The 23,258-nt window shown below is 58.0% G+C and overlaps 1 protein-coding gene across 2 annotated transcripts in view; it reads left to right on the top strand.

Moving 5' to 3' along the window:
• CACNA2D2 (calcium voltage-gated channel auxiliary subunit alpha2delta 2) overlaps positions 1 to 23,258 on the top strand; it is a 413,205-nt gene that overhangs the window by 368,404 nt on the left and 21,543 nt on the right. The window contains exons 19-24 of one of the 2 annotated variants that reach the window (XM_075939506.2): positions 1,127 to 1,198; positions 1,683 to 1,754; positions 1,926 to 1,987; positions 5,364 to 5,440; positions 8,692 to 8,712; positions 13,640 to 13,700. In XM_075939506.2, coding sequence (XP_075795621.1) covers positions 1,127 to 1,198; positions 1,683 to 1,754; positions 1,926 to 1,987; positions 5,364 to 5,440; positions 8,692 to 8,712; positions 13,640 to 13,700 — 365 coding nt within the window. The remainder of the gene's footprint in view (positions 1 to 1,126; positions 1,199 to 1,682; positions 1,755 to 1,925; positions 1,988 to 5,363; positions 5,441 to 8,691; positions 8,713 to 13,639; positions 13,701 to 23,258) is intronic. The other variant, XM_075939507.2, reaches the window with a different exon arrangement.

The following is a 23,258-nucleotide window of genomic DNA, read 5'->3' as shown; positions in this document are numbered from 1 at the left end:
GTGTGCTGCGCGTGGACACGCTGGTGTGCGGCTGCCGGCGGGCGTACCCGTGTGCTTGTGCCACTCCCAGGGCGAGCCGCGCCAAGCAGTGGCCCCGTCCCGCACAGGTGGGCTCTGGCTGGGCCCGGGGGGGCCGATCCCCGGTTAATTACCCTCACTCCTATGCCCAGACCCTCTCTGGGGCCCACAGCGGAGCGGGAAGCCCTGGCCCACGGTGGCCGTGAATCGCGCCCTCTCCAGGCCCCTGCTCCCTGCAGGCAGCGTGCAGAGGGATTAGCCCAGCCCGGGCCCGCCAAGCAGCGACTGGGCTCCTTTGTCTCGCGGGGCCGCGGCGCCCGTCAGCGCGGGGCGGGGGACCAGCTCCCCCTTCGGAGATCCGTCACCAAGCGGGGAGGTGGGGCTGAGGCATGGCAGCCGTCAGGGCGATGTGCTCCAGGGCGCCGCCGTCCCAGGGGGCTCGTCAGCGTTATCAGTGGGCGGCGGCGGAGCGGTGGGGTTTATTCTTCCCCTTCCTCTCCCCGCGGCTGCCCTGCTTGGGCAGCGTTTCCCTGCCCTGGCCCGGCGCGGTGGAAGGGGGCATAGAAGAGCCCCGCACTCCTGGACCGTGCTGGGGGGGGTTAGGGGTGTGTCCACGCTGCTGGGGGGGCCATAGCCCTGCAGCGGTCCCTGGGCCTGCTGTGTGGCAGGCCAGCGCGGGGTAGAAACAGCCTCTGACGAGCTTTGTTGGAGAGGAAGCCCTCAGCCAGCATCCGGCCCAGCCTGCCTCCAGCTCTCTCCGGGAGCGGCGCTGGCTGCAGAAAAAGCCCAGCACCTCTGTTCCTCAGTTTCCCCATCTGGAAAAGTTGCCTCCCCCGCTCCAGGACACGGGGAGCGTTATTCATCAGGGCCTGCGGTGCACTTGGGGAGCCCCCGGGAGCAGGCGGGGGGGACGGCAGGCGGCCGGGCAGGGCTGTAGCCCAGCCTCTTGGGTCTGTCTCGCTCTTGCGAGCTGTCGCCGTATCGCCCAGCACCCACCATGCCTCAGGGCAGGCGCGGACCAATCAGGTGCTTTGTTAGGGTGGATGCCGCAGTGCCCGGCTCCGGTGCCCGTGCGCCCGATTCTCAGCAGCCTTTTTCCTCTTTTCAGATCATCAATTTCCGAGAGCCTGTGACCCTGGACTTCCTGGATGCTGAGCTGGAGGACGAGAACAAGGAGGAGGTGAGCTGGGCTGTGCCCCCACCCGGGACTCACATGCGGGCCAAGGCGGCGTGAGACACTGCAGCTGGGGGCTGCCTCGCCCTGCAGGGAGCCCCCTCAGGATGGCAGGGGCTGGCAGCCACCTTGCCCCCTTCAGCCCTTAGGGGTGGAGGAGGCAGGTGCTGGCCCTCTGGCACCGTGCCTGAGTCCTGTGGGGAAAGTGGTCCCCCGGGAGGTCTGGGGGCGGGTGCCTGTGAGCACACCCAGCCCTCCGCAAACACCCTCTGCCCCCACCCCAGTCGCCTGGCCGCCAGAGGGGTGAACAGCCCTCCTTGGAGCTCAGCGACCTGGGCATGGTGCCCGGCTCTCCCCCGACGCTCCGTGTGCTGGGAGTGCTGAGCCAGGGCGGGCAGGGGCAGGGTAGCAGCGTGCCGCACGGCCAGCCCTGCCCCGGGCTCTGTTCTTGGGGGGTCGGGGCTCAGTTCCCTCCCTGCCTCTTCTCTAGATCCGGAGAAGCATGATCGACGGCAGCGCCGGGCAGCGAGTCATCAAGACCCTGATCAAATCCCTGGATGAGGTAAGGGCTTGGGGACGGTGCCGGTCCTGGCATGCGAGCTCTGGCCCCTGGGGGGCTTGTCGCGCTCAGAGCCTGGCGTGTGACTCCTGGCACTGCCCTGTCTGCGAGCTGTCGCCCCTCCAGCGTCTGCTCCTGAGCCCTGAGCACAGCCTGTCCCCTTTGCCCTTCCAGCGCTACATCGACGAAGTTGTGCGCACCTACACCTGGGCCCCCATCAAAAGCACCAATTACAGGTGAGCAGGGCGGGGCTGGCGGGAGGGGGTGTGGCTGGCAGGAGGGGGCGGGGCCGGCGGGAGGGCTCTGATGCATCGGCGCTGGCTGCCGAGGGAGGAATGGGTGTTGGGTGACACTCAGAGGGGTCTGGCACCGGGCTGGGAATCAGGAGACTTGGGCATGTCCCCCGGCGAGCACCGTCCTCCCTTAGCCTCTCCCAAGACTCAACGTGCCCCTGCGTGGCCGGGTTTTCCAAACTTTTCGTCCTTTTCGTTGCCCTCCCCAGTTGGTCCACGTTTGCCACGGCGCAGACCCAGCCTCGCGCCCAGCGGGAACCTCCCAGTGGTGCGCAGGGCAGGACAGCCGCCTCCCCTGGCAGGGCTGTGCGTTCGTCCCCGAACGAGACTGGCCTTTTTGTAACTGTCTCGGGGCGGTCTCCTAGTTTGAGCCACTCCAGCCCCCAGATCCTTCTCAGCAGCACGGCCGCCGAGCCAGCAGGCCCCATCTGGATGCTTCCTTCCTAAGAGCTTCAGTTGTCTTCTGTTGAATTTCACCTGGTGTCTTGCCCTGCCCCGGCAGACACCGAATTTCATGACACATGGTCCTGCGGCCGTCCCGTCTCCGTAGGGGGTTACCGAACCCTGAATGCAAGCAGGGGCACCCACCACACCATCTCTTAAAATGTCACTCTCACTGCCGAGAGGCTGGAACACCTGCAGCCCGGCAGACTGAGCCACAGAATGGAGGTTTCTCTTCTTTCCACATTTGTAAAAACCTAGGAAATCCCGTTTTAAAAACCGACTTTCCTGAACCGTCAGGGTTGCCCAGTTCAGAAGTGCCCAAGGTACGATGCGCGTACAGCCTCGATTCTGCCTTTTTCTGCAGAGACATTAGACACGGGCCCGGTGTGTGTGAAACCGCAGGGAAAGGGGCTGGGATAGAGCTGAGAATTGGTACGTGATGAGCTCATGAATAGAGCCAGGCATCTTCCCACAAAATGGTTTTCCTTTAGAAAATGGTGATTCATCGAGACCGAAGCTGTTAGCGGGTATGGATGTGAAAGGTTAAACTGTTAACCGGTTACCCTGTAAGCGTTAGGTTTACCAGAACGCTTACTAGGTAACTGGTTAACCGTTGCACCGGCGGCAGGAACCTAGACAAGTCAGGACAGCAGGCGAGTTACTGCCATAGTGAACTAGCCACGTTGCTCTGAAAATGTACATAATTTTGTGAGTCAACTAGCCACACTCAACCGGCCAAATAGCCACGTGTGGCTGGTGGCTACCATCTTGGACACCACGGCTGTGTCTACACTGGGCCACTTATTCCAGAAAATCAGCCGCTTTTCCGGAATAAGCTGCGAGCTGTCTACACTGGCCCTTGAATTTCCGGAAAAGCATCGACGCTCTACTGTACAAAATCAGCCGCTATTCCGGAAAAACTATTCTGCTCCCGCTCGGGCATAAGTCCTTATTCCGGAACACTGTTCTGGAAAAGGGCCAGTGTAGACAGCCCAGTAGTCTTTTCCGGAAAAAAGCCCCGATCGCGAAAATGGCAATCGGGGCTCTTTTCGGGAAAAGCGCGTCTACATTGGCCACAGACGCTTTTCCGGAAAAAGGGCTTTTCCGGAAAAGCAGCCTGCCAATGTAGATGCTCCTTTTCCGGAAAAACTGAAAACGGAATAGTATTCCATTTTAAGCAGTTCCGGAAATTCATGCCAGTGTAGAGACAGCCCATGGGTTTAACCAGTTTACTGTTTTGAATGGTATTTACATCCCTATTAGTGGGAAAGGGTCAGTTTCAACAAATCCCCCCGTTCCAAAAGCTTTGGGGGGAGGGGGAAAAATCTCCAGATCTGTCAAAATGTCCTGTTTTAACACTATCAAACCAAAACATTTTTTAGGTTTTTTTTCCCCACTTGAAATAACAATTTTATTTCAAACATTTTAGTTAATGAATGGTTAAAAAGTGGGAACCATTAAAAGTCACAAATGAAATATTTTTAACTTTGCAGAATGTAACATTTTGCTTAACCCGATAAGAACGTTTTCTACATTATTGGCTTGTGAAAAAAATTGAGATTTTGACATTTCATTTCGACTCAGAACAGGAAAAAAGTTTGAAATCCCCCAAATTCTCTTGAGATGAGTGACCCCACCCCTGGTCATTAGGGATTATAAGGGAATTAATACTTAATAACAATGAATAATCTCAGGGCAGAGTGAAGGTTGTGTGGGCATCCTTAACTAGTATAGCTTCTTGCTGCAAAACCAGCACCTTTGGGCACTTGAGTTTTACTGGAGAAATAAGTGATCTGGTGTCCGTTCTCAGAATTTGATGGCAAGTTCTGTCCCATCTGTCCTCAGCCACAGTCCAAAATTCTCACCAACCGGTGGGAGTCCCCCGTCCCCTGCAGGTTGGGACTGGTGCGACGTCTTGCCCTTGCATTGTACGCTCCCTCGCTGCCATGAGCAGGGAGAGAGGGCAACAGCCGTGGGGGAGCTAAAAGCCCTGGTTTGTAACGGTCCTAAGCTTCCCCATCCACCCTTAAACCAGCAGTTGCTGCAGCTATGGGTCGTCTTTGCTGACTGTGACTTCTAGTTGAGATGGGGGGCTGTCCATGTGTGGGGAGTGGGCAGACGGCACTCCACCTCCCCTGCTGGAGAGCAGGCGGGCTGATGGGGAAGTGAGGACAAGAGCAGAGTGGAGACGGTGGGGGGGTAAGTTAGGGAGGCTGGCCCAAAACCACAGCCTCCCCCGCCGGCCAGAACTGCCCCCTTCTCAGGCTCTGAACCTCAATGGCCCATCTCCTTGTCCTCCCCCCACGCCAGCCCCCCTCTCCGGCAGCCCCAGCGCCCTGCTCCTCTCTGTCCTGGGCTTTGCAGGGCACACCCTCCGGCAGCTGGGGGCCTGTGTGAGTCGATGGTGGCGTCTCCCCGTCGGCGAATGCCCCACATGGTGCTGGGCAGTCCCTGGTGGTCAGGACAGGCCCAGCTGTGGGGCTCTAGAGAGCACAGCCCCAGGAGGGAGGAGCTGGGTGTATCCCACCAGAGAAAGGGAATGTGCCAGCTACAGACACTTGGGAGCCAGCTGGGGTGGGAGAGTGCCCGAACGTGCCCCCGTTGGTGGGACTGGCATAGTCCGGGGCCAGCCTGGCGCTGGCTCCAGGTGGGCGCGGGGCCTACGTCTGCGTTGCGTCTCGCCCCAAAGCCAGGCTGCCCCGCCACTCCTAAAGGGGCAGGCCCCCAGTGACACCAAGCACCAGCATCGGGCGAAATCGGGCCCCCCTGGTGCCCCAGGGAGCTCCAGCACCAACCTCCCGGGGGGCAGGCTCCTCCCCAGGAACAGTGTGACAGCCGAGCTCGAACCGTCCTAACTCCGCCTCCCCTCCCGCAGCCTGGGGCTCGCCTTGCCGCCCTACAGCACCTACTACATCCGGGCCAACCTCAGCGACCAGATCCTCCAAGTGAAGTGTAAGTAGACACTTGCCTTCGCCTCTTGCCCTTCCACACGCCCCTTGACCCCCAACCCACCAGCTGGGGACCAATGGGGGGCACGGAAGCTCGCCGGTGCTATAAGAGCGCCAGCAATCGGGGCGCGGGCGGGCCCATCAAACGGAAGGTAAATTGCCTGCCGGGGAATGCGAGGGCTTCGTACTTCCATTTTGCTTAAACCAAAACCAACCAAACCCCGAAACCAAGTGTTTGCTAGAAGGAAAACCCAGGCCCCTCTGGCGCAGATGAGGGGAAGGGCTGCCGGGGGAGCGCTCCAGGCACGAGGAGGCAGTGCTGTGGCAGGCAGTTACTTGGAAAGCCCGTGGAAATTTGCATGTTTTGTTTTCCTTAAGGTTCTTTTGGGTTCCTATGATTTCCGTTTTGGTTGGTTGATTTTCTTTGTAATTAATTTCTAATTAACCTGTGTACGTGTGTGTTAGCCTGCACCTCTCTCTGCCTCTCTCGTTCCACACGAGAGCCTAGTCTCCCAGGTCGGGAGGGGGGTGACTCAGGCTTCCCCCCGATCCCTATCTTTCTCTCCCTTGTTTCTCTCTCCTTCTGTCTGTCTCTCTGCTGCCCGCTGCCCCTTCTCTCTCCGAGCTCCCGGCTGCCTTCACCGTCCCTCGTGCCCAGGGCCTTCCTGGGGGTTGATTTTATTCACAATGCGACTTTGGAGCAAACCAACACAACATCCAGCAGGGGGCGCTCCTCCTGGTTTGGTTGCTCTCAGGGGGTATGTCTACACTACCCTCCTAGTTCGAACTAGGAGGGTAATGTAGGCATACCGCACTTGCAAATGAAGCCCGGGATTTGAATTTCCCAGGCTTCATTTGCATAAGCGGGGCGCCGCCATTTTTAAAACCCCACTGGTTCGAACCCCGTGCAGCGCGGCTACACGGGGTTCGAACCAGCGGGGTTTTAAAAATGGCGGCTCCCCGCTTATGCAAATGAAGCCCGGGAAATTCAAATCCCGGGCTTCATTTGCAAGTGCGGTATGCCTACATTACCCTCCTAGTTCGAACTAGTGGGGTAGTGTAGACATACCCAGGGTTCCTCTCCAAGGAGTTGCTCAGCCCACCCCCTTGGTCAGGCCGGGGCAAAATATGGCCCACGGCCGGATCCAGCCCACAGAGGCAGCAGGGAGCCCCAGGCAGGCTCCCCCGCAGCCCCATGCGTCGTGTAGAAATGCAGCTGCAGGGCTCCCCTTCTGTTTGAAACCTGGAGGGGAGGAGGGAAGTTTTAGGAGTCACTCCACCCCCAGCACAATCCCATTGGCCGGTTTGTGGCAGAAACTGGCCAATGGGAACTGCTTGTTGGAGTAACAGGCAGCCAAGAACCGTGCCCCCTCTCCGCTTAGTTATTCATGTAGCACATGGCCAGGCAGGCTAGTTTGGCAGTTGACAAGTAAGTCTCCTGGCCACAGCCCTTTCCTGCCCCAACCCTCTACCCCCCTCCCCCAACACACCCAAACCCTCTGTCCCCCTCTTACACCCACATCCCCTCCCCGATCTGCACCCCAACTCCTGTCCCAGATCACAAACCCCTTCTCCCCTAGGTCACATCCCAAACTCCTGCACTCCAGTCCCCTGCCCCGGGTCACAACCGCCTCCTTCACCCACACTCCCTCCCAGACTCCAGTCTCCCTCCTGCACCCCTGTCCCTTACCCCAAGCTCCCTCCCAGACCCCGCACTCCTCCATTAATAGCATGGAAGAGCGTGGCCCTCGGCCACTTACCAAATTCTTGGCGTGGCCCCCCCCCAAAAAAAAATTATTGCCCATCCCGAGGAATATCTAGGTGGGTCAGGGAGTCATTGGCATGGGTCAGAAGGGCCCATGTGGCCTTTGCCCAGCAGAAACAGCCCTTGCCAGCAGGCAGCCTGCCCGCCCGGCCTGTGCCCTGCCTCCCCCCACAGCTGTGCCAACACGTCCCGTTTGGGATCTCCTCCGCCGCAAAGGCCATTGGGATCCGGCTCCTGCAAGCCCCGCAGTAGCCCCCTCTCAGCCCTGCGGCCGGGAGTCAGTCCCAGGAATCCAGAGAGACCAGCGGCAGGTCCAGGCTCACCATGGCGATGGGCACCAGGGCAGCTCCCCCTGGGAGTCCCTGTGGACCCTGTCACTTGGCGGAGTGGGGCCTGTTCCAAGCCCTCTGCGTCAGGGCCGGGCACGCCCTGGTCCGCTAGCCGGTAGCTCCAAGAGGAAGTCGTCGCGGTTGCCTGGCTGCGGCATCCGTTCCATGGCTCGTGGTGCTTGCTCAGCTGGCGGGCGCTGGCCCACGGCTGGGCTCGGCTCGGGCACGGCTCCTCCAAGACCACAGCCAGCCCAGCGTGGCCGCGAGGTGGCCTCCCAGCTGTCCTCACCCACCCATGGACTCCTCCTCAGCAACCACCACTCGAGGATGAACAGGTGGGCCTCCCGTCTTGGGCAGGGAAGGGCTGGCCCGCACTGGCCCCCTGCCGCTGGCGAAGGAGCAGCGGCACCGTCTGCTCCAGCTGCCGGCCTGGAGGCGCGAGCGAGGCCTGCGGCTGCTGTCACTGGATTGCAACGTGGGCCGGCTCCAGAGAACCCTTGGGCCTCCCCCCACACCACCTGGCTCCACAAACACCACCCACCGAGCTTCAGTGACCGCCCGCCGCTCATCCAGCTGTGGCAGCTCCTGGGATTCCTCCTGAAGGACTGCTCAGCCCACACCCTCGGTCCTCCCTCAGGGGAGGCGAGCAGCCTTCAACCCCCGCCCTTTCCCTGTCGTGAGCTCTCGATCCCCTGCCTTCCTCTGTGGACCTTCTCTCGCCTTCCTTCCTCCTCCTCTGTCTCTCGTCTCCCCTCTGGGCTCCTGTAACCTCGTCTTTTTGCATGGGCTGCTAACTCAGTAAGAGCATTTCTCTCTCAAGACTGCTGCCACCGGTTGCTACTGACTTTCCTCTTTAGTTCGAGTGTATAAATATATCGGTTCTATTTCTCTCGTTGTAGCTCGAGTTTTATGATTCTTTTACTGTGGCCTTGTTTCTTTTCTTTTGTTCGATGTCGTTTTTTTGCAAGAGGTTTCCTTTCGGTCTGATTATGATACACAATATTTTTATTCAAACAAAAATTGAATAAAATATTGTTTGTGCCCTCCCTCCTTCCCCCTTTCCACCCGACCCTCTCTCCCCCCTCCCCTTTTTTTTTTGTTTGTTGTTGTTTTCGTTTGTTTTTTTTTTTCTTGCTTTCTCTCTCTGGTGGATTCACACAGTACCAAACATCAAAATGAAGGGCAAGTATTTTCAGTCTTAGACCACTAACCCTTCACCACCACCGCCCCCGTGTCCAGTCCCCCCCACCCCTCACTCCTCCCCTTCACCGACATCCCCCACCTCCCCCCCAGCCTGCTTGCCCATTTCCTGTGCCCGTTTGCCACGCCTAACCTTGCAAACCTCCGCCAAACTTCCCTTCCTCCCTTTATTTGAAAGCAACATGTCTTGTTATGTTCATGAGAGCTTACCTCCGCGCTCCTTCCCTGTCCATTGCTCAGAAAGTCGAGCTGACAGCGGTAGAGTCCATCTCCTCTGGAATTGTTATGTTTGGATTCAGTAAGGTTTTTGTAGCTAGTGTAAAATCCCGCTCTGCCACCTCCCCCCGCCCCCTTTCTTCTTCTTCTTTCCCACTCTCACTCCTTCCCTACAGATCTCTCCCCCTCCCATCCTTGCTCCTGTGCGTCCCTCCTCTCCAAGACAACTCAAACTGAACGGGATAGGGCTGATCACAGACCTCCAGGCTCCCAACTCGAGCCAGCGCTCACTCCCCAGGGGAATCTCAGACAGACCCGTGGCACATGGGAATCAAAACTGCCCCTCCGGGATCATGGCTCCCTGGCCCACTAGAGGCCCCATTTTGGTTTGTTGTCTCATGCTGGAGGCCATGCCAAGCGGCACTGGTTTAGCTTCAGGTCTGATTTTAGGCCGATTTAGCTACTGTGGGGATGAGGACCCTCATTTTGTTGGGTCAGCCGGGATACTGTTGTTTCGCTGAAGTTGACTGGAGAAGAGTTTGTCCCCCACTGGACAGCTCTTCCGCCTAAATCCATGTGTCCGTGCACTGCAAATGTGTGTAGAGAAGGCCTCAGGGGTGTGAGCTAGCTGCGGCCACCGGTGGTATCCCTGGTCTGGTGGGACCATAGGGCTGGCAGGCTTAGCGTAGTCGAGGAAATGGGTCTGGGTGCCCATGGTACCACGCAGTGGGATGCTGGACCAGCTGCACGCACGTGAACATCCCACAATGCACTGCAGCCTTGTGTTGACATCCCTTGGAGTCTTTCCAGTGAGTTCAGTGGCTGTTGGATCAATATCTAGGAGGGGGAGCCCAGACCTTCCGAGGGTTCCCTTTCCTCCCCCTTCTGTGCAGCACAAGATCAGGGCCCATCAGAGAAGTGCAGGGCACGTAGCAAGGCCTGTTGTCTCCCGGGGTACTAGCCAGCGCTCCGGGTGTGGCCTAGCACACGCTGGACCGGCTCCCACAGTCTTCCCTCAGGCAGAGCGCCGGCAGATTGCTGTGGGCCGGAGGGCTGAGTAAGAGCTGCTGGCTTTGCCCTGGCAGTCCGCCCCACGCGTCCCCTGGCGGCATGCGTGGCACTCCATCCCTACACCCCAGGCAGTAGCACGGTGTTTGTCCTCCAGCCTCGGCCTCCGCCGCTTCTCTCTGCGAGGCCGAGAGAGGACATGACTAGTCCTGCCCGGGCGCTGGACGCGCCGTCCTGTGGGACCGGTGACGTGCAGCAGCCCTGCTCGCCTGCTCAGCACGTCGAAGGAGACGGGTCGGGCTGGGTCCAGGCACGTGCATGCCCAAGGACTCCAGGAGGGCATGGACGGGCCGGAGGGCAGAACAAGGCTGCCTGCGTAGGAAGGAGCCATTGTAATGTGAGGAGAGACCACAGACGATAGAAACATTGGGCCGGAAGGGACCTTGAGTGGTCACCAGATCCAGCCATGCATGGAGGCAGGGCCAGGTAACCGGCCTGTTCCTAAACCCGCCAGTGACGAGGACTCCCCAGCCTCCCTCGGCCCATCCCAGAACCGCAGTGTCCATAGAGCCAGACAGTTTTTCCAAATGTCGAACCTCACCCTCCCTTGCTGCGGACTCGGCCTGTTACACCCTGGCCTGGCTCCGCTGGCTGTGGAGAGCTCTGGGTCACCATCCTCTCACAGCAGCCCTTACTCCATTCGGTCCCCCTCTGGCTGCTCTTCCAGACCCTGCAGGATTCGTAATGTCCAGCCTGACCTGAGGGTGGGGAAACACTGGAATCAATTGCCCAGGGAGGTTGTGGAACCCCCATCCCTGGAGAGACTGAAGAGCAGGTTGGACAGACGCCTGTCAGGGATGGGCTAGTCAGTGCTGGGTCCTGCCGTGTGGGCAGCGGACTGGACTCGATGCCTCTCGAGGGCCCTTCCAGTTCTGGCATCTTGTATGGATTGGCGTTAATTATATTCCCACCCTTCCCGTCTGTGCTGATGCTGTTCTGTATCTGCTTTTCCATTCGTTCCCTGGGCTTCACGTCACACTTCCTGGCCTGGAATCATAGAATCGGAAGAGCCCTCAGGAGGCCTCGAGTCCAGCCCCCTGCCCAAGGCAGGACCAACCCCAACTCCATCATCCCAGCCAGGACTTGGTCAAGCCGGGATGCCGTCAGATGGCGCCCGGGGGCTAGGCTGTGACTCGCAGCCACGATGGATTGCCACTCCCAGCCCGTGGGTGTAACGTAACGAGAGTCCTGTGGCTCCTTGCAGGCTCACAGAGCTATGTGGGCCTCAGCTCTCCTAGGCAAAGCCCCCTCGCCAGACGCATCAGGCTGGAAGGGGCTGGGGAGGTCATCACGGCCACTAATGGATGCGTCTGATAAGGTGGGTTTTGCCCACCACAGCTGATGCCCAAATAAATCGGTGGGTCTCTGAGGGGCCACCGGGCTCCTGGCTGGTGTTGGGGATACACACTGACCTGGCCCCCCCGAGGCGTGTCCCCGTGCAAGGCAATGAGCGAGCGTGGGGAAAACTGACTTCGCGTCCCAGCATTCTCTGCATCTTCTCAGCTGTGTGGCTGGCCGGGGGCCTGGGGAGCGTGTCCCACCCCACTCCCAGCCCATGTCACCAAGGAGAGACAGCCCCACGCCACGGGGACGGCGCAGAAGCGCCTCTGCCAGGCCCCAGCCAAGGGGAGAGGAGAGGCTCGGAGCCCACAGTGATGAGGGAGGGAGGGGCAGAGAGCGGGGACCGATGCCACAGGCAGGCAGAGAGGAAGGGAAGGAAGCTAATGGGAGCGTTGCCCTCAGCCCTGTTCTGTCAGCCTTGAGTTGCCTCCTCCCAGTGCCCTGCAATGGCAATGCTGATGGACTACTTACGAGTGTTTTTGTTTTCCTCTCCTCGTCCTCCTCTCATTGGCTTGTCTCCAGACCCCGCCTTACAGAACACAACAGTCCAACCTATGGCTGTGCTGCCCGGCGGCGGGCGGCGTGGGTCTTGCAATGCACTGTGGGACGGCGGGGCGGGGCGGGGGCCGCCTGCTGACGAGTTACCTGCACGATGGGGCAGGCCAGTGTGAAAAATGAAGATGGGCTGCTGTAGTCGAGCGGGTGTTGTCAGAAAACGGCCTGCAGTGGAGAGCTGGCAACAGCCATCCCCCTGGGCAAGCAAGGCAAAGATCCTGCCCCACTGGGCTACTGTGGGACACTGCCTGGGTTGGGCAGGGGCCACATGCACCATGGGTTTCCCCCGCCCACCCCTGCCTTCCAAACCAGTTGATTTCATCCGGCAGAGGTCCCTCCGTGCCCTTATCTGTAGCTATAGCCCTTGTCTAAGCCAGAATCCAGCCCCAAGGCCACAGGAGGCCAGCCTGAGGGTCCCGCAGTTTGTGTGGCTGAGAGCCCTTGGGCGCAGGCCCTACTCTCGAGTTCCCATCCATTGGCTCCCATGGGATGGCTCCTCTGCCTAAGAGCTCTGAGCCAGGAGTAAAGGAGGCCAAGGAACATCTGTGATTGGGCCAGAAAGCCGGGCTTGTCTCCAAACGCCGGGGCCACGCCCACCGCAAAGGAAAGAGAAACCATCTTTAATAGAACTGGGGACCCTCCCCCACTTTCACTGCCCAGTGGCCTGGCGACCCCTTGGCCTCCGTTGTTACTGAAAAACGATGTTTCCCCTTTGGAACGTCGCTCTCAGCCCCCCGCCTGCCGGCTCCTCCTGCATTCCCCACCCCGTCAGGTCCTCCCCGGGGCCCGCCCTGTCGGTCTTCAGCAGCACATTGTCCCTTGGGGCAAGTGTGTCCCATTCTCCTAGGCAGCCAGCCCCGGGGTTTACACCGAGAAGGCGCAACAGCCACGTAATGGCGGTGAAAACAGCTGGCACTGGGGAGAGCGCAGAGGGTGCAGAAGAGGGAACATGGGAGTAACATTGTGGTCCCTGACCCGGCAAGAGCCGAAGTGCCAACCCTCCCCTGGAAGAGCAGGCCAGAGCCGCTCTCTTGGCCCCTCCAGAGCCCCCGCCCCCCAGACGCGGAAGGATCATTGCAGCCTGCCCCCGGGGATGGTTATAGCTGAGCTGCAGGCCATTGGCAGCCGCAAGGCAGCAGCGCCCCCACAATGCATTGCGTGTGACTGGCAGTGGGTGGGTAAGTCTTTGGTTGGACTGTCTTCATGAAGGACCCCGCGGGGTTTGGCCATGTTGATGCCTGAACAATGATTTTTGTTGCCAAAAAAATTGTTGTAGTAATTCTCTTCCCACACGAGCACAGCATGCGGTTCCTTTTCGTTGTTGACAATCCTCGAAAGAGAGAGATGCCTGTATGATGTACTGAACATGCACATATATATTCTATATATAAATGTGTGCGCATATATATATGTCTGTGTGTATATGTAACGATACGGCCTGTATTCATACATATGCAACGGAGCAAATATATTGCATTTCAGAGCCCAAACCAACCAAATCATACCCAATCAAATCACCAAAACTTTGTCACGGTGGCAACATATTGGCTATAACTCTCCTTCCTGTGCGATGCTACAGTTACCGACAGAATCCCCCTTCCTTTCTCTCTTGTTCAAAACCAGTCGTTTGATCTCTTTTGTTTGGTCCTTGCGCGCGCTCCTCCTCTGAGACCAAAGCTCCTGCCCTCGTGTGAAACCCCCGCCGGATAACGTTGCCTTTCTGTTGCAGATTTTGAATTCCTGCTGCCCAACAGCTTTGAGTCGGAGGGACATGTTTTCATTGCTCCCAGGTAGCTTTGCGTGTGCGCTTGCTGAGGTGTCCATCGACCCACGCTCTGCCGCTAACCCCGGGACTAGTTCACTCCCCCCCCTTCCCATTTCCACCTCCTCCCGCACAAATATCCCCTCTCATCTCCCTCCTCCGGCAGTGACGCCACTCCATAGTGCCTGTCTTACTGTGTCTCTTGTGTGTGTTGTGCACCCCCGTGCCACTCCGAGATGGCAGCTGCTACCTGCCCTCTGTTTTGAAACCCCACCGTGGTTGGCAGCCTGGTCCCATCTCCTGTTCAGTGCCATACACGAGCGCAGCATATATGTATAGCTGTATATACGGTGTATATACGTGTACATATATAGATATAGTTTCTGAAAAGTCTTGCAGAACAGCAGACCGCTCCTGAAGTCATTGTGGACTTGCTGGGGCATCATACAGTCGTGTTAGCTATGAGGATCAGACTCTTCAGTTATGGATAATATTTGACTTCAGTAAAGGCCCTTTTCCAGGAAGGAAAAAGGGCAGTTTTGTTCCGCAGCCAGTGCTGAGTGTCTGCAAACAGTTTCATGATTCCTAGGTGCCCATCAGATAGTTTCAACCAATTGTGTCCAGAGCTGGCCTCGCTCCCTGTGACAATTCCTTGTTCAGCTCACGTGATTGGTTGCCTCAGTCTCATGGCGTTTCTGATCACTGATTGAGTGACCAAACACGTTTGATTATAAACGGCAGAATACTGTGGAGCACTTAACACACTTGGGGCATGAAGGTTTGAAGAAATAATAGTTGGACTAAAGTTTGTGAATGTCTGAAGAGTCACAAATGCTGGGCAGCAGTTCAAACCCTCTTGAAGCCCAGCCAATTGGATAATGCCCTTTTTTTCGTGAAAACTTTACCAATCAATTTGTTCACCCAGCTCCACTCCTATTGAAAATCTAATAGGCTCCTATAAGAATAACTCTAAAAACCTACAGGGCTTAATAGATAAGGCACTCCTTTCTACGCGATGATTTTCCTCCTGTAGAATTCTCTAGTAGGGATAGAAATTTGTATTAAAATCGATAGGAAAAAATCTATAGAAATATCGGTCACACTTTTTGCTAAGGGTATATCTATAAACGGCTAGTAAACGGTTAATATATGTTTTAATAAATGGTTGACACAGTTGTAATAGAGTCCAGCAGGTACATAGATTGCTTATAACTACATCTCAGAATTATCTCTAACATCTACCGATGATAGTGATAGATAGCACATGCTACTCATGTCTGTGACATGTTTGTAATATCCATTAATGAATCATTGACTCTCGATAAATGTACCCTTAATATAACATGGGATTCAACTGGGATTATTTTCTTTTAAATGCCGTAGGACTTTTCCAGGAGAGTAATGTTCGTTATGAAGCATAGAGTCAATATTAATGAGATACTTAAGGAGTGTGGAATTTAAACAGACAGTGTCAACTAGTGACATAAAATTTCAAAGCAATTAACACCTCCCCCCCTCACCCTTTTTGTGAGACTCTAGCGTATGTTATAGCGGTTAGGTGACTCCAGCTTCGGCTCTGAGCATTGAACGTAATTCCTGGCTTTTTATTAAACGTCTGTTGTGTTACCAACGTATTGTTCATGTACGGCCCGATCCACCAGTCCTGAGCTGTGGGCAGTTGGAAATTCAGATCCAAATTATGTGCTTCATAAAGGAGAATTGAAATTTAGAATTGCCTTAGAGTGATTCATTGCATATTAACCACCTTTTTAACAATAAGCAAGAACCTTCCAATTTGAAATTTGTTCTGGGAATGTTCCTTGCTCCAAATTGGTATCCATAAGATGACTCTTCAGAAAAAAAAAAATAGGCTCTTGTGTTATTGCTTTCTAACCTACAAGCCCTAGGCTATCGCTGGGGACCAAAAGGACTGTAAGATGTCCCGGGAGAACCATACGAGATTGGGTGATTGTCAATATGACGGTGTGATTGATTGATATTCCATCAATTCTAATATGTCCCCTGGCGATTTTCAGAAACCATATATAACATATCGATATCTCAGTGCGTGTGTGAGCACATATATCTGTACGCATTTGTGTAGCTATATAGGTGACGGTAGTTAAAGATGACCTGTAGATCTTTGAGCAGCCAAGGGGGGTGGGAACCTACTCTGCATTCTACCTGTCACGTGGAAAGCTTAGAAAGTGGGAGGGAACGACAGCTTCCAACGTGCTGGTGGAGTGGTAAGAGGAGACTTGGGGTGTGTCTACACTGCACCGTTAGTCCAGAATAACGGCCGTTATCCCGGAAAAACAATACCAGCGTCCACACTGCAATTGAGTTATTTCGAAAGAAAATTGAAATAACGGGAGGGCGTTTTCCGACGTTGGTAAACCTCATTCCACGGGGGATAACGCCTCTTCCGAAAAAGCTCTTTTGGGGGAGGGGGGTGTGGACCCTCTACCGCTGCTATATTGAAATAGCCTCCCCACGGCCATGCTCAGTTGTTCCTCCCCAGGACCCCTTGGGCCTCTACATCGAGATAGCACGTCTACACTAGGGAAGCCTGCCCCAAACTAATTTTGTGGCTTCCCTGTAGTGTGGACGCTCTATTTTCGAAATAAGCTATTTCGGAAGCTATCTTCTGTTACAGCTTGTTCCGAAATAAGCTTGCAGTGTAGACGCACCCTTAGACCTTCCCCAGTGCAACAGGAAATTCAGACCTTGTGCTTCCCCACACAGAGAGGGTACTTGATGCCCTTACAGAGCCTCAAGATGCACCTTCTCACACACACACACACACACGCGCGCGCGCGCTGCTAGTGCTGTGATACCGGCAGCAGACATGCCCCGTACAGAGGTATCCATGCGGCTGCTCTTCTGGAGTCCAACCCGTCCGAGCACCACAGCGCCATCCAGACAGTTGTGCACAAAAGCGTCTGCTCACAAGAGCCCTGGTCGGATCCCTGCACGCACCGCAACCCAGCGACGTCGGATCCTTGTACGCACCGCAACCTGGCGACGTTGGATCCTTGTACGCACCGCAACCCAGCGACGTCGGATCCTTGTACGCACCGCAACCCGGCGACGTCGGATCCCTGCACGCACCGCAACCCGGCGACGTCGGATCTTTGTACGCACCGCAACCCAGCGACGTCGGATCTTTGTACGCACCGCAACCCAGCGACGTCGGATCCCTGCACGCACCACAACCCGTCGACGTCGGATCCTTGTACGCACCGCAACCCGGCGACGTCGGATCCTTGTACGCACCGCAACCCGGCGACGTCGGATCCTTGTATGCACCGCAAGCCAGTGACGTCAGATCTCTGCATGCGCTGTCCCCCGGCAACGTCAGATCCCTGCACGCACCACAACCCGGCAACGTCAGATCCTTGTATGCACCATGAGCCAGTGACGTCAGATCTCTGCATGCGCCGCCCCCCCGGCGACGTCGGATCCCTGTACGCGCCAGCGACGTCGGATCCCTGCACATGCCGCCACCCGGTGACGTCGGATCCTTGTATGCGCCGCCACCCAACGTCATCGGATCCCTGCACACTCCGCCCCCCGGCAACGTCAGATCCCTGCACACGCCGCCACCCAGTGGATACACCTCAACTTGACTCCCTGCCTCAAATCTGTGAAAGTGGGAGAGTGAATAGTTTGTGGCTTTCCAATCCAGGGATCTGCAGAGACTCTGCCTGGACCCCCTCAGGGCGCCGGCCTCTGCTGGAAGACTGGGATTCCGTAACTTTCCTCTTCCTCCCCTTATGCAGATCCCAAATTGTGCATCAGGCCGCGCCAGACTCAGGAGCCTTCCCAAAGTCGTCCATGCGGGGCTCTTGGTATTGGCCCCCGACTGGTCTTCAAGCTTATCTCCGCAGCCACAAAGGCCAGAACTTCCTGTTCTGAACATCGGGTGCCGAGCTTCCCCTGCGCCCCAGGCCTGCGGGAGCTGGCGATTCCAGAAGAGAACCCCGACTGTTGCGAGCCTGGAGACGAAATCGGGAGCGCTGGCAGTGCTGCTGCACGTGGTCAGAAGCTGCAGAGCTGCCCATGGGTTCCCCGCCTCTTTCTTTCCTTCTCCCCAGGAGGCACTCACGCCGACACAGGAATCAGGCTCACGAAGGCCAGGCCTGCTGATCTGAGCCCCAGAGCTGGGCCAGCTGTGTGTCCCGCAGTGCGGTAGGGCAGAGTGACACCGAGTCGGGGTTCCCCCAAATCCTGCAGCCCGTAGCAGCAAGAACAGACTCCGCCAACCCCAGAAAAAAGAGAGGGGTTATTGCTCCTCCAGGCTACAGCACAGCATAGACATGATGTGGCTACTGGAGTCTGGGCCAGGATGCCTCAGATCCTTTGGGTTGGGGGGGGCCATCACCCCCCTAGACCTCCAGCCCTTAGTTTAGGCTGACTCCTTCATGTTCCCCAGCCAGCAGCTGCCCCTTCCGCCAAAACCTCCCTTCCTTTGTTCCCTGCCTGCCCTCAACCGGTCGGATAGGTTGGGTCTTTTTGCCTACCTGACTTAAGGCAGCCGTCCTGCTGAGCAGTGCTACAGGTACTGGCCAGCAGGGGTCACCCCAACCCCCACACAGCCACCAGTGGATACCCAGAGGGTATGGTCTGCCCACTACATCACAGGCAGTGTTCCCTCTAAGCTGAGCGCTTGTGCGGTGCCCAGAAGAGATTCAGATGCCGCCCAGCTGATTAGCAGAGCGCCCACAGCACCCAGAGCCAGCAGCATGTGCATCTTTTGGTGGTGCACATCCGCACATGCCTTGGTGCACAGAACAAAATGTATTCCACGCATCACTGGAAAAGCTTAGAGAGACCACTGCTCTAGGGTCATCTCCGGGTCCGGCAGTGGAGAGAGCCGGCTGTCCTCATTAGCCGAGTGTTGTGAGAGGCTGCCGCTCCACGGTGGTCTCAGACCCCCACGTGTTCCCAGTGGGCACCCCGATAGCTGGCCAGCTCCTCTCCTGTGGGCCCAGATCTGCCTTCCTTCCTAGGACAATTGATCCTTCCACATGAACACGGGGGGTTAAAACAAACGGTGATCATGGAACTGATGGAACAAGGCTAGAAACCCCCGCGGGCCCCACCCTGTCCCGTGCATGGGGAGCTCAGCCGCAGTCCCAGCCGGGGAGGCCAGTACACGGGCGCCTCCCCACGCACTGTGCACCTGGGAGGCACCAGCAGCCGGGACCTGCGCCCCGTGGCGCCTGACCCTGGAGTGACGGCAGCAAAGGGCACTCTCGGGCCAGCGTCACCCTCATGCGGCGCGCGATCCCAGCCTCCCGAGACCATCGCCGCGATGAGGCTGTTGGCTCTGGGAGTCCCTGGTTTGGTCCCTCACCACAGCCACGATGGCAGCTCTCACCCCCGTGCTCCAGGGCACAAGGAGCCTGGCGTGATCGCGGCCGCCTGGCTCCAAGGGCCGTGGCGGCTGGACGTTGGGCGAGCCCGGCAGCGGCCATCGGGGGAGTAGCACCAGCGTGGCCGCTGGGTTCCCGTTCCAGCACGGTGCCTTGCAGCCAGCAGTGCTGGGAAGACAGCGACTCTGGTGTGGCCCCAAGGAGCTCTCCCCGTGCTCCGGGCAAACCTAGACTGAGCCAAAGGCAGGGGCTGGTGTGGCCCCAAGGAGCTCTCCCCGTGCTCCGGGCAAACCTAGACTGAGCCAAAGGCACTCCAGGGAACTGCATCCCGAGCAGTGTCAAGCAGCGGATGGTGCGCTTTACCCCAGCTGAGAACCCCGCCTGTGACACACAGACAGCGGGGCAATCACACATCACACACCAGCAACCATACCCCACACGCGCTCACAGCTGGGCAATCACACCTCACACACACTCACAGAGGGACCATCACACCTCATAACTGGGCAGTCACACCTCATGCACACTCCCAGTGGAGCAATCACACACATACAACACCAATCACACCTCACAGACGGACAAACACACACCGACAATCACACCTCACAGACGGACAAACACACACTGACAATCACACCTCACAGACGGACAAACACACACCGACAATCACACCTCACAGACGGACAAACACACACCGACAATCACACCTCACAGACGGACAAACACACACCGACAATCACACCTCCTCACCCAGTTTCTTTTTCTAAACTATCAGTGACCTTCGTTTTCTAGTGCCCGGGCTGCAGGCCTGCGGTGCAAGAGCAGCACGTGGGGGGCTGGCACAACTGTTGACCCCTGGGGGGTTCTGTCCCACACAAACTCATCTATGCCAGACGTTCCCACTCTGCACAGCTGATCCAGCACCTACCTCTCTATCAAGGTACCGCGACGCGCCACGAGAACCCGTCCGTCCGTCCGTCTGTCTGTGTGCACCGACGCGGGCAAAGCCTGGCCGGGACGAGAGCCGCGCCATGGGGCCGTGCGCAGCGGACGTGGTGTGACGGGCCGGGCCGGGTCTGGGCACCGCTGAGGGCGTCCACTCAGGGCGAATTGCTCAGATTCGGGGCTCCTTACAGCCCCAGACTGGAGACCTCTCCAAACAGGCCACACACCAGTCCCACCGAGCGCTCAGCAGCCTGCCTGAAGCCTCACGAGCAAAACCCCTCCGACACCCCAGCAATATCCGTGCCCCAGATGGCCCCGGGCCTCATACACAGGTGTGGGGTCCTAGCACCCAATCCCACATACCCCGAACGAGTTCTGTCCGGTCCCAAGAAACCAGCCACAGATCCCTGGTCAATTTACCCTTTGGACCTTACCCACAAATCACGCTGGGCCAATCCTTTAGCATCTAACAACTAAAGGTTTATTACTACAATAAAGAAAAGCATGAGAGTACGGCTGTTAAGGGATAGTACGTTACATGCATCGAATCTCCCAGTTCTCGACGCAGGCTCTAGCAGAGATGTTACAGCTGCTGGCTTAAAAGTCCTTGTTGCGCATCCTATAGCAGGATGGGTTCACACTTCTTCCCAGCTCGTGATTCCCTGCGAGGCGGCAGCTGGGGTCAGAAGCAGATCTGAAGACCAAGATGGAGTCAGCCACATGGCCTATTTATCCCTCCTTCCTGGTCTCTTCTTGGCTGCAGCAGGTCACCTGGCCCGTGGCTTATCCCTGTGTCTCCTGCTGGTAGCCCCTAGGTATGAGTCACCATTCTCGAGGTGTGTCCTTGGCCTATCGAGGGCTATTGTTCCAGAGCTTTGCTCATTAGCATGTCAATAGGCAAACATTCCTGGCCCATTACTCAACCACAGACAGCGAAATATTCAGTACTCATACAAAGTACATGCTTATAACTCCACACACAGACATTACACAGTCACATGAATAGCATATGCAGAATCAGAAGAAAGTAAGCTTCTATTTGACACCTCACACGGCCCCCTTTGTGCCATTTTTGCGGCCAACATCCCTGCCATGGGTGCAGCAGTGATCTGGCTTCTTCCCTAAAATTCAGTAATGTGACACATGGTGCCGACAGTGGGCCAGAGCCTGGTGCTGTCGCCCGCCTTCTCCCCAGAGAGGAGTTCCCCAGTGCGATGGCGGCATGCCTGGCTCTTGCTGGGATGGCCGGCCTGGGGGGCGCGTGGCTCGCTGTGACGGCAGCGTACGAAGGGGGGCCGATCTGTCAGCGCACGGGAGAGGCTGAGCGCTCGGTTTATGCACTTCCACCACTCCCTGGCTCTGGCCGTCCCCAGGCTGCTTCACACGAACCCTCTGAGAGAGCCAGGTAGGTAGAGCCATGGGCAATCTACTGAGCCGTGCGCCCTGGCTCCGCACGCAGCCATGGCCGGTCCTCCGCCTGCCCGGAGAACCCCTGGGCGTGGGGGGTGGCGGTCCTTTCGCAAACATCGAAACAGCTGCTGGCCTTTGGGCAGGCGGGTGCTTCTGAGGCCCCCACGCCCTGGGTAGCCACCATGTCATTGCATAAACACACCTGCACCCTTAGGAACATCCGTCCGCCCCGATGCCACCTGTAGGGGTAAACTGAGGTATTCCCTATGCCACCAAACCTCATTAACCAGGACGGCAAGCTCAGAGCTGGCGGCCTCCCGGCTTTGGGAAGGCATCTCGCCAGCGTGGGCCTGCCGCGGAGACAGGGGGTCCCCGCATCCTAGGCATTTCCGTGGGGCACCGCCAGGCCCCCGGCATGAGACAACCGAGCGTCTGGAGAGAGGTACCTGTGCTGGGGGAATCCCGGGGGATGCCTCCCAGCTTCCCTGTGGCCAGCGGAGACTTCGCTTATCAAGCCCTGAGCCCCTTCTGGGCTTTGCCGCGGTGCCTGGAAGCATCTTGTCTCCTGCTGCAGCCGCAGCCATGTCGACGGGGCGTGTTTTGGAGCAGGCTCCTCGGCGCATGAGGCTGTCAGACACCGGACCACGTCCGCCTCCTCCCGCCCTGCGCCCAGCTCCCGCCATGGTCCCAGCTTTCCTCGCCGGCTTGCTGACGCCTCCGGGGCGGGGGCAGAGACGTCCCCGGGACGCGGCCACACCCGTTAGCTGGAGTTTGCAGCTGCAGGCACAGAGTGACTCAGTGGCGCCTTCGTTTTGCTGAGAGCAAAGCGCCCGCTGGCTGCTGTCGGCCAATGGAGAGTTCGGTGACTTTTCCGAGGCCCCCCTAACCCGTTGATTCACTGCGCAGAGAGCAGGGACCAGCGACTGGATTGTAAACTGTAACTGCCTGGCCCTCTGCCTTGGTAAGAGCCCGGCTTAGGCAGGCCAGCAAAGAGCACGTCTGGTGCGCCGAGACCTGCGTGAGAGATGCCCGCCCGTGCCCATAGCAAGAGAGGTGAGTTTGAAGAGCTTTTACGGCCCTTCCAGCTGGCATCACTGCCAAACCGTGTCCTTCTGTGCCAGGGGCAGGGGCGGATATAGGGCAGGGCGAACGGGGCGGCCGCCCCGGGCCCCGCGCTTCAAAAAGCCCCGCGCATGCTTTTTGAAGGGGGGCCCCGCGAAATTATGCTGCCCGCAAAACGGTCATCTGCCCCTGGCCAGGGGCACTGCCTTTGGGAGGCCACCGTGCTCGGGGAGTAAGTCCCCAGCTTTGCCAGGTGGCTCCATCTCCCCGTGACAGGATGCTGCTCCTGGCTACTTCCCACTGCCCATACGGGAGTGCTGGTTGCCCCTCCTGCTCGCAAAGCAGCAGCCGTGTGCCGTCAGATCGCCCGGACCCCAGTCTCGGGCGCCAGCACTGGTGGTTCCTCTGCGATATTCCACCCCGAGGACACGCGTGGCTCTTTTCTGGTTGCCGAGCAAACCCATTGCCTGGCAGTGCCTCCGGGGACGGCTGGTCTGCGTGTCAAGAGAAGTTGCTTTGGCGTCTGGCACCGTCACGCTCTCGCCCTCCTGGGCCTGCCCAGCTGAGCCCTGGTCCATTGGCCGCCGAGCCCAGGGCACAGGAAGGAGCCCCCAGCAGCTGCCCAGAGCGCGGATGGGGCTGGGATCCGACGGCATGAACGTGCCACCGTCCAGCGCCTGCCCACGGACTCCATGTGCCGACGGGAAGTCGGAGAGCAGCCAGCGATCCCTGGCTGAGCCGAGCAGGCGTGGTGCAATCGGCGGGCGCGGCGACCGCTCCCAGGGACCCTC

Source organism: Pelodiscus sinensis, chromosome 11 (assembly GCF_052426305.1).
Source record: "Pelodiscus sinensis isolate ZL-2025 chromosome 11, ASM5242630v1, whole genome shotgun sequence".
In the NCBI taxonomy this organism is placed as follows: Eukaryota; Metazoa; Chordata; order Testudines; family Trionychidae; genus Pelodiscus; species Pelodiscus sinensis.
The sequence above is the reverse complement of the archived record's forward strand: the minus strand, read 5'-3'. Positions and strand labels throughout refer to the sequence as shown.